Here is an 11,800-nt window from a genome sequence, read left to right as displayed (position 1 = left end):
TCACAAGTTTCAAAATCTCCCCTCCCCCTACCGCATCCCAAAACCAGCCCAGCTCGTCCCCGCCTCCCTAACCTGTTCTTCCTCCCACCTATCCCCTCCTCCCACCTCAAGCCGCACCTCCATCTCCTACCGACTAACCTCATCCCGCCCCCTTGACCTGTCCATCCTCCCTGGACTGACCAATCCCCTCCCTAACTCCCCACCTACACTCACCTTTACTGGCCCCATCCCCGCCTCTTCGACCTGTTTGTTTCCTCTCCACTTATCCTCTTCTCTATCCATCTTCTATCCGCCTCCCACACTCTCCCTATTTATTTCAGAACCCTCTTCCCCTCCCCCTTTTCTGATGAAGGGTCTAGGCCCGAAACGTCAGCCTCTCTGCTCCTATGATGCTGCTTGGCCTACTGTGTTCATCCAGCCCTGCACCTTGTTGTCTCCTCTTCCAGTCAATTCTGCCCAGCTCCTCCCTCATACCTCTGTAGTCGCCTTTATTCAACTGTAATACCGTCACCTCTGATTCTATCTTCTCCCTCTCAAATTGCACAGTAAATCCTATCGTCTTATGATCACTGCCTCCTAAGGGTTCCTTTACCTTAAGGTCCTTTATCAAGTCTGCCTCATTGCACAACACTAAGTCCAGTATTGCCTGTTCCCTTGTGGGCTCCACCACGAGCTGCTCCAAAAAGCCATCTCATAGACATTCCACAAACTTCTTTTCTTGCAATCCACTACCAACATGATTTTCCTAATCCACCTGCATATTTAAACCCCCCTATCTGTTTCTTTATTTCTGGCTAGGTTTTTCTCGTACTCTGATTCTTTTCCCATTTTATTAATTGTTTTTGTATTCTGTCTATCTTTTAACCTACCTAATTTTGAAGAATGATATGCTTTTTCTTTTAATTCAGTACTATCTATAACATTTCTAGTTAACCACAATGGTGAGCCTGTCTCTTGGAATTTTTCTTACTTATTAGAATGTTACAATTCTGTATATTCTGAAGTATCCTCTCAAAGGTCTGCTACTGCTACCATCTGGTTCCCTAATATCCTTTAGGAAAAGAAACTGCTGTCCTTACCTGTTCTGGCCCACATGTGACTCCAGACCCACAGCAATGTGGTTGACTCTTAACTGCCCTCCGGACAATTAGGGCCTAGCCAGCAATGCCTATGTCCTGGGAATGAATTTTTTAAAAAAAATTTAGCTAGTTGTGCCTTCATGTCCTCAAAATTGACCTGATTTAATCGTTTTAAAACAATCTTGAAACCACTCCTCTTTCCCTCAAACTGAAAATTTAATCGTATTGTGATAAAGTCATTGTAAAATACCACAGGTAATTAACTTTGAATTTAATGTAGTATTTTGGTTTTGGCAGTTGGAGCTCACATGTTGCAAGCTTTCTGCATCTCAGCAGGGTCAATGTGGCATGCAAAATGCTTACTTGGTAAAACTGATAAGTTGAAAAGCTTTCAAAGTGTGAAACAGAATAGGTGAGAGACAGCTGTTCTTCTTACAGAGTGTTTTCACTGCTTGAAGGATGATTTCCAACAGCTTGTAAGTCTGTTCATCTGTTCACTTTGCTTGATCTATACTTGCCTACTGTCAGCCCATCACCATGGTATGGGACCAGTTATGAATTCCACCTTGCACCGGTGATGAGAAACTAATGGAGCAGCATCACCGAGAGCAGCTGGAGCAACAGCAGCAGCATTTGCTTTCTCTTCACTCCACAAGGCATTCGGGATGAACTCAGAGATCTGGCATGAAGGAGGCAAATCCCTCAAACGGTGTTTACAGACAGAGACAAAAACAAAAGTTACTGGAAGCTCAGCAGGTCTAGCAGCATCTGTGAAGAAAAAAATCAGAGTTGATGTTTCAGGTCCGGTGACCCTACCCCTTTACAGATAGAGGCTCATTTTTGGACGTGCCTCAGAAGCTCACTGGGAACGACTGTGGACAATGTGTTATCTCACTGCCCTTTCATGGCCTTCTGGTGTCCTTGAACCTCATAGTGCACTGTGTCTAAGTTGGAGAGACTACACCCTTATTGTTTACTTCCTGGACTGCTTCCATCCACAATTGCCTGGATAAGAGGCTGGCCTCTTCTTCCAGTCTTTGGCAAATATCACCTCACTTCAATCCCTCAAATCCCGTAACAAGACCTCCAAGTAGGACTCAGATTCTTTTTATATTCATGTGGTTGCTGAAGGTGTAGGACTCAACATATAGTTCAAGCATTGTAACGCTGCCAGGATCCCTGTGACTAAAAATTCCTCTGTTGTTAGATTAAGTGTAACGTGGCACCTACCCTCTCTGACGGGAAACCTGGAAGTAGGATGCTAATGGCATGATTGAGTTTGAGAGTCACAGCAAAGCCCACCCCAAAGGCAAATGGTCTTCTAACCCATTACCAACCTCCCTGTGACACAAGGCTCAGTTTCATTGAGATTCCACTCACTAGTCTGTGACAGTGTTGTGGGGCATATTTTTCATATTCATTCATAGATATTGCTGGCTGGGGTAGAATATAGAAACATAGAAGCTAGGTGCAGGAGTAGACCATTCGACCCCTTAAGCCTGCTCCTTTCACTGTGATCATGGTTAATCATTGAGCTGTACACCCTAATCCCACTCTCCCCCCATTTCCCTTGATCCCTTTAGTCACAAGAGTTATATCTCCCTCCTTGAAAACACATAATGTTTTAGCCTTAATCACTTTTTGTGGTAGTGAATTCCACAGGCTCACCACTCTCTTGGTGAAGCTATTTCTCATCCTCTCAGCCCTGAAATGTTTACTCTTAATCCGTAAACTATAACCACTGGTTCTGGACTCCCCAGGCATCGGGAACATTTTTCTTACGTTGACCCTGTCTAGTCCTGTTAGAATTTTATGGTTATCGATGAGATGCCCCTCATTCTTTTAAACTCCAATGAATACAATTCTAACTGACTCCATCTCTCCTCATACGTCAGCCTGGCATCCCAGGAATTAATTTATTTCATAATATTTATTTCCTATCCTTAAATTCTCAAGAATGACAACTTGGCTCTTTTTCTAACAACCATGAGGGGTGGTGATTTAGTGGTAATGTCTAATGATTCAGAGGCCGACACTAATGCTCTAGGAGCATGGGTTCCAATTAATTTAAATACAGTTAATAAATCTGGAATTAAAAGCTAGTCCCAGTAACTGATTGTGGAACAAAACTGACTTGTTCATCGTTCACAAATGTGTTTTAGTGAAGGAAATCTGCTGTGCCTATCCAGACAGCCTACATAACTAAAAAAAATGAAAGAACTATAGATGCTGTAAATCAGGAACAAAAACAGAAGTTGCTGGAAACCCTCAGCAGGTCTGGCAACATCTGTGAAGAAAAAATCAGAGTTAACGTTTCACGTCCGGTGACCCTTCTTCAGAACGGAGGAAGGGTCACCGGACCCGAAACATTAACTCTGACTTTTTCTTCACAGATGCTGCCAGATCTGCTGAGCTTTTCCAGCAATTCCAGTCAGCCTACATTTTAAACTAGACCCAGTAGCAATGTGGTTGACTGTTAACTGCCCTGTAAAATCACGTGTAAGTAGGGTGGGCAGCAAATGTTGAACATGATGGCCACATCCTGTGAACAAATAGCGAGAGAAAATGACAGCTTCAACTATCCTCTCTCCAATCCACAACATAACCAGAGAGGCATATTCCCCAAGACAAAGTAGGGACTCTGCAATATATGCAAGTTGATTCACTTTTTACAACTTTGCTTTTACAACGTTTTACTTTACGTTGCTGTTCAGTCGCATCCAAAAAGAAATGGACCATTGGAAAGCAGTAACGTTTGATGTTTGCTGTGATTTTTCTTTCAGTGTACAATAGACAGCAACTTCCATTTAGTTAGCACTTCCAATAGAAAAAAAATCTCAAAATGCTGAGGCATATGGAAAAGTTATCAAAGCTGACTGAAGTAAGGCACATTGGGAAAGGTGATCAAAAAGTTGATCAAATTAGTAGGATCATAAAGCAGCAGAAGGAAATGTAGGGGTAGAGTGGGTAAGAGAGAAATTCCAAAGTGATAAGTGTACGCAGTAAAAAGCGTGGCCACAAAAATATTTGGGGGGAGCATCATTCAAAAATTTGGTTTATGTTGAAGAAACCTAAACAGTTTATTTTAAACAACATTTGAATAAAGCCTGGGCTAATAAAGAGGCATACTGTCATATTATTTGTAAATTTCACACCTTTGTCTGATTTTCTTCATCAGCTACTTCCAGGTTAAGTAACCACTTCAGGCAATTTTAATATCAAGCATAATGCTGCTAATGCTGCTTATTTTGAGTTTTATTGAATCATAATTTTTGTTTGCTGGTCAAAGTTTCTTTTGCATTGATTTCTTTGTCTGGTCTTGAACCCATGCCTTCCATACTTGTGTCTGCAATGTTTGCTGCTTGCTTAATTCACTTACCAATAGACATAATTTCTTGTGTTTGGTCTTACCTTATAAGTAACAAGCCTTACCTTATAAGTACAAGCCTTTGCTGGATGCATGTAAGCGAAATGATCTTGTTTTCTTTCCTCTCTTTGTATTACCTAATATGAATGTGAACTTTTAACGATCAGCCAGCAGTATGATGTACCAGCCTGGTCTGTATTAAGTTAAAACAACAAATTTTCCTCTCTTGTACATCCTATACCACAATACATTCCTTGACTGGGATATTTTGTTCTTAAATCTATACTGATTTGGCTCTGCATCAGATCACCAGCAAATATCAGGGGAATTGATAGCTTGAATTAATCTTCCTGCAAGGAAACATCTCATCTCCACTTCACCATTGCACAACACTAGTGCAGATGGATAATAAAATGCATTGTGTCACCAGATTGTAGTGAGAGTCCACTTCTTATCGCATAACAATTATCTAATAAATAAAGAAAACAAGAAAAGAAATCCTTTTCCAAATTACTAGTTTATTGGATGTTGTTCAATTAAACTCCACCAGCACTGATACAGATTTAGTACTCTGGCTGTCATTCACTTGAGGATATCAAAGGCTGTGTTGATTTTTGGTTTTTCATCTTAGGACTTTGTCTCCTTCCAAGTCACATTCGTCATCCAATGGGTCCATTGCTTCTAGTAGGAAATGCCCATACCCGATGCCACCTCTTCCGGATGAAGAGGTAAAAGTTGGTCGACAAAGTGCACGGGTAAGTAAGTTGTAAATGTGTAATCAGTTTTTGTAGTAATGATGTTAACAGCTTTTATCAAGGTAGACACATATGTAATTTATTGATCATAGCTCATCAGTTAGACCATTGAATTGACATGGCATCACATATCTCAATGAACACCAAAAACATTTGTAAATATCATTTATTGCCTGATTGCCATAGTTCTCTATAAGTAGCACCATAAAGAATAACTGCCCGTCAATGAGCAGATCTGATCTTAAAATAGTTACCCTAACCATCAGTAAGGTTATATTTGTTATATGGCAAACTATAAAATGAAGGAATGTGAATTTTATTCTTTTCCAAATAACATCCTTGATTATTTAATGACCGCCAAATCTTAGCCTGTGCATCAATTAAGCTATAGGGCAGTTTGGAGATTTAGGCTTCAAGGCTATCTCAGCTGAAATGGGGAAATTAAACACTGTGCTATTAACATTACACTGAACAACACATGAGCTATCTAGCCAACTGAGCTGACCAGCAATCTCCAAATATGAATCTGTTTGATGAAAATAAATGCCTTACTTTATGTTAAATCTCTGACTGTTAAAAATATTAAATTCTGTCTTGCAACTTCCATTGCTAATCTTGTAGGGCATGCATAACTGAAGAAAACCAGAGGAAAAAAAGAGTAAAATTAATGTCCTGAAATATTCTTATTTAGACAAGAAGACGAGACAATATTTCACCTTCCAAGCACATCATGTTTGATTTGTTAAATGGCAATTCTTCCATGAAGTGTTTACAGAAGAATATGAAAAACTACTTCAGAATTCATTATTTTTAAGTCAAAATATTAAACAATACATTGCCACTCAAATTGCAAGAAAATTCAGGAACAGTATAGATTTCTGTTGTTACACTTTATGGTTGGCATTAATAAGGTACTTTAAACCTTGTTTGTTCCAACTGTATTGTAGTGGTCACAGACTGAGGTCTGTAAAGTGCTTCTGCTCCTGCACAACTGCATACATGTGAAGGCTCAGATGAATAGATGATGATTTATATCCTTTTAATCTTTTTACCATATTGACAGTTTAAAAAATACTTTGTTTCTATGACTTATTGTAACATCTGATGTTCATTAATTTTAGTCACGATGTATTCAATTGTGCGTACTTAAAGTACAAAATAGAAGTTGGGATCAGTGAAGCTTATTATTTAGGTTTCTGCATAGTAGCAGTAGCATTACACTTGTCGATCTGTTAAGCATTGTGATTTGGAAAAGCTTGAATGCTGTTGAATTAGGGGTTGGAAAGGATAGAAATAATGAAAATGAATTAGAATTTGGATAAATAAACAAGTGTTGCCTTTTGATAAAAACTGAATAGTTTTTGTCTCATTTGTAAAAGCATTCTAATATATATTTATGTTTCTTCCACAGCTCTGGGAGACCTCCATTTAGACTTCTATTCAGTGGATCTGAGCTACTAAAGATTTCCATTTTCTTCCATTTTTATAAATGGCAGCCTTATGTCAATGTCTTTTAATTAATGGCTCTCTGGAGCATCAGTGAGCTTTTTGGAAGATAGGAGTTGAAAACACATACTGTGCTATCTTCAAAGACTGAATAGAAAATACTGAGTAGACTCTGACTGATTGCTAATAAAACAGTTGGCAATCTGTGATGGAGAGTCAGAATTCTTGTGGAAAGCACAGCACTCACACAGTGATCTGGGAATGGAAACTCTTTCTGAAACAGACAATTAAAAATAGCCTTGCCATTTATTCTCATTCATTATGGTGCTTAGTCCGGTGGAAGAAGATTGAGAGAAACCATTTTCAACAAGATTTGGTTGACTGCCCCTATGCACAGATTCACTGGACTGAATAATACTGTATGCATGAATCCCTTCTGAACCCAATTCCATTAATCTGTAGCAACCAAATGCTTGCAGAAACAAACAAGAAATGTATGATTTTGGCGAAGGCTGCTTTGGGTTAAGCTGTATAACGGGATTTTAAAAATTGCATCTGTAAGGGTTTTTGTGGGAAACAATGTGTATGCAACTGAAGACCAGAGTGGTCTTTTTGTATTCATATCTTTGATACTGGCAGAAGCGCTTGCAGTGAAAGTTTTTGTTTGTAAATATGTACAGTTTTCACACATTGTCTGACAAACACGAACCAGTGGAAGTTTGCCATGGTAAGCTGAAACAGGGTCATACCTGGCTTAATATTACAGTCTCATCTGATTGATTTGGTGTCTTGTGTAAAGGATTGAGTCTCTTTGAAATTGTGGCAGGTGCAAATTATCAATAATTTCCTGATAATTGATTGTCTAATTTAGTGGAGATCACCAGTAATCATAAGTATTGTTCAAAGTATGGACTACTAAAATTTATAACTCATAACTGTGTCTTGCACATACAATTAAAGTTAGCAAAACAAATGGATAACGTCAAATGTTAGATACACACTGTTATTAAAGAAAGGGCTAGGGTGTGCCTTTACTATCAGCTGTATTTGGTAAAACATGATAACTTTACAACTAGATATTAAATCTTCATGTTCCACTTGTTATTTAATCATGATCAACGTTCTACAATTAATCAAATATGCCTTCTCCTCAAACAGGCAATGTTTTCCATTCAGCCCAATTTCTACTCAGTATTTTTAATAAGAACAGTAATTAATTTGATCAGTGGCAAATGTTGTCAGCATATCTTCAACAGTTGGGGGAAAATTTCTAAATAATTAAAAAGCAAATAAATAGTTTTGATCTGAACAACAACAGGATAGGTTTTCAACTTACTGCCTGGGCATGAACCAGCAATTGTGGCAATGTTTATCAGAAGAGTCAAATCTCTTCTGGTATCTTTGAGGAAACTCAAAACATGTACAAAATGCAGCAAAGAAAATACTACTTTACAGTGATAGAACATTGTAGTATAGAGGGAGACTGTTCATGTGCAGCAGTTCTATGGAAGAACTACCCAATTGATCTCAAACTCTTTTTTCCCCTTAGATCCTTTTTTTCCCCAAATGATTAGCTATTTCCCTTTTGAAAGTTGTTAAAGGTTCTCCTTCTGTCATTATTTTGTAGGATTTTCAAGAAACCTTTGTGTCTATTTTTTTTCACTCCTGACCTCTCCCCTTGTGCATTGATGAATATTTTAAATGTAGAAATAGTTCTTCCCTATTCATTGTACCAAACCCTTCATAATCTTTAAACAACTCAACCTGATCCCTTCCTGACCTTATTTATTCAAGTGAAAGCTCTAATGCCCCTTTATTCCTGGCTTCACTTTTGTAATTACGCTGTACATTTTCTTGCCACATTATTCTAACTATGGCCTAACCAATATTCTGTAATGGTTTAGGATTCCTTCATTTTTTTTTGTATTTTATAGTCCCATGAACTAAGATCCTACATTAACCTAAGACTGCCAGCAATGAAGATTAAAGATGAATTAAACTTTGGAAGTACAGATGCTATAATTCTCTTGTATCAGTTCAGTTAATAGATTTAGAACTAATTATTTTTGGAACTTGATGTTCATTATCCTAGTTGACCTGCAATTTGACTTTCTTGAACCACTGCTGTGCTTGCGATAATGGTGCTTTATCTTGAACAGCTACTGGGATTTATTACTGACATATTTTACTAATAATTGTTTCTGATGATTTACACAATTTTTACTTTCTCTGGGTTACCTTTGTCACTCACAGAGGATTTGGACAAAGGGTCGCTCAGCCTTTGACAAATCCAGCTTCTTCTATTTCATGCTTTCCTAAATGGCTTCCTTTTCCTTCCTTCTGAATGTTCAGCTCATTTAAACTTCTGCCGCTTGCATTCTATCCTGCACCAGATGTGTTCACCCATCACTTCTGTCCTTAGCTCACATATCAGCAGGGCTTTCACCAAAGTTCACATTCTAGCATTCTCCCCACGCCGTGCCCCTGCCAGTCCCTTCACCCCTGCCACTACATTCTTTATTAGACTAAAGTCTCTGCTGCTCCAGCATGATTTTGTGTGTCATCCCTTATTTCATCATTGTTGGGTATGGGTTTCAACTGCCTAAACCTCAAGTTCTGGAATAGATTGCTTTAACCCCACTGTCTCGCCACCTCCCTTTCCTACATAACACTTACCGCTTGAAACAGGTTTTTGGCCAGCCATCCTAACTTCTCCATTTTTGTGGATTAGAAACCCAAGATAATGGTGAACTGTTATATTTAGCTACTTGTTTACAGTCTTCAATTGAAAAATTTATGGGTAATTCTCAATACTTCTATAACGTATGTCTAACATCACTGGTAATCTTGACCATTCATTCAGACAAATGGTTGAGTCATTCTCTAATTATTCTCATATGAAAGATTATAATAAGAATTAGCCCTGAAATTCCTCAGATCAAGATCCTGACAGTTAACCTGGGATCACATTTATGTGATGGTGCACAAAAGCACTAATATGCCAGTCCAGTGCCAACTTGAGCTGGAGGAATGTAAACTCTCAATGTATGGAATGTCCACCCTCAAGCTCTACCCCTGACAATCATTTGCCTTATTAGGGTTAGATGAGGACAACCAGATCTCCACTGTTTTCCAAGTAGGTGTTTCAACACCCACTTGTGATAGTGGGTCACAATGAAACTTGACATAGAATTTCAGAACATACAGATTTACATCAAGAAAACCAGATATAGCATTGGTAGTTTGTGTTTAAATTTCAGACTAATTAATAGTAAATAATTGTGTTGTATAATTCAAATTATTAACAGTGTTGTCACTGAAGTCACTTTATTTCTTGAACCTACTGAGATACCTTGATAATCTGAGAATGTGTTAAATGATTCTTTTTAATGCTGTTATACTTTTAAGATGTTTGCATTTGTGGCATGATAATTGCAATCTTTCTCGTCACCCTTTTTTGTCATCTCAGCAAGTCTGTCGAAAAGTCCTAGAATTTCCTCGAGTTGCTATTTTACCACTGAATCTTCAGTACACACCCTGTTGTGATAGACATATGGGTATTCTGCTGCCCTTGCAGTGTTATCACTGCATGCACTGGGAGAAGCACCTCCAAGGAGGTTCCAAACCAATAATGTTTGCTCCATTTGATGTTATACTTAAGTGGTAGAAGCATTTGTCAAAACTTTTTTAAATTATGCTTTTTCTTAAAATAAAGGCTGATCATCTCTTCATCTGCAAAGAGAGTTTCAGCATTTTTCAGAAAGTGTGAGCAATAGGGTTTAAATTCAATTAGTTTTAAGAGTTTACGATGTAGGCAGGAGCGTTCATTGACCAGCAGTGCAGGTGAGCTTATGCTGACTGTGGGAGAGGTCCTGTCAGTCATCCACTTGGGAATTGTTTTTAAATTGTCTCAACATCAAAATCAAAGAGGCAGGGTAATATGGGAACAATTGCAGCATTTGATTTCATTATCTAAGTTTTGGCACTTTAGACCTACTCACTGGTGCAGCTGAATGCAGTAAAATCATTCTTTCTGCTTTTGTTTAGATATGACTGAGCTGTATTCCTTGAATTGCATTGCATCACTATTATCAATGCGATGTGAGGTTGTATATGTAGAAGCAGCTAGCTTTGTGGATATTAAATTATGTCATTATATAACAAAGTACATTTCTGTGAAACAATTAAAATGGCTAAAGATTTCCATTTGATACTTATTTACTATTAGGGGATATTGAAAGTGTACAATAAATTGTCCCTCATATTTTCAGCCACCTTGACTGTACTGCATACACCAGTGCACCATAATGAAAAATATTGTTTGAAATTTACCATATATTCTGCATGTCAAAGGTAACAATGTCATGTCACCTTATAATTTATGGAATGCCTTTTATTTTAGAAAAACAAGATCAGCTTCAATATTTGTCTTTGACTATAGTGATGTAGCTGACATTGTAACAGGCTGGTTATAATGCTAATTGTTGAGGCAATGTTGTATTAGACCGTTGCCATTTTCATTTTTACACTTTTTAGTCCATTTAAACATGCTGCAAATGCTTCAGTGGAACGGCAATAGAATGTAGCGCCAATTACAGAATTGTATCTCGCTGATCTAGAAAAAGCTCAATTTCTTTGGCTGAGTAGTAAGCTTCTATTGGCCGTGTACATTATCACACTTGTATATAATGCGACATGGACGTGAATTCTCATGCTTTTCTGAAACAAGACTGTTGTAATATATTAATAAAAAAATGACTTCCAGTTTATCTGGAATCTGATCTTGCCTGTTAATGTCATCCCTGGATTGGAATTTGTTGTTTTTATTTTGCTGTTCAATTAGTTAAAAAGAATTGGGGTAGTTTTTAACTTGCTGTCCAGCCATGAAACTTGTCAACTGCCCATTATGGAACCTACTTGATATCGATTTTAGTGAGATGATATTGATCCTCCAGCTCATTTCTCATAAAGATTAGCTTCGTACTGTGTTGGTAACTGGTATTTAACATTCATTCTTGGAAATGAAACTCAGATTAGTCTGGAACTTTGATATTTATTTAATCCTTACCTCCCAGTCAAGAAATTTAATATGCACTATTGCAGAATGCCTAATGATATCATTTACTGGATTTGGAGCAAACTTTCTACCATTT

The 11,800-nt window shown here is 37.9% G+C and overlaps 1 protein-coding gene across 1 annotated transcript in view; it reads left to right on the top strand.

The window, feature by feature from the left end:
• The window catches only part of LOC109928491 (disintegrin and metalloproteinase domain-containing protein 22), a 320,108-nt gene extending 308,679 nt beyond the window's left edge, over positions 1 to 11,429 (top strand). The window contains exons 30-31 of the mRNA XM_048607855.1: positions 5,078 to 5,201; positions 6,613 to 11,429. Coding sequence (XP_048463812.1) covers positions 5,078 to 5,201; positions 6,613 to 6,633 — 145 coding nt within the window. The 3' untranslated portion in view covers positions 6,634 to 11,429. The remainder of the gene's footprint in view (positions 1 to 5,077; positions 5,202 to 6,612) is intronic.
• Positions 11,430 to 11,800: the final 371 nt, after the last annotated feature.

This window comes from Rhincodon typus, chromosome 2 (assembly GCF_021869965.1).
Source record: "Rhincodon typus isolate 14 chromosome 2, sRhiTyp1.1, whole genome shotgun sequence".
NCBI lineage: Eukaryota > Metazoa > Chordata > Chondrichthyes > Orectolobiformes > Rhincodontidae > Rhincodon > Rhincodon typus.
Note: the sequence above shows the minus strand (reverse complement) of the source record. Positions and strands in the feature narration are given on the sequence as shown.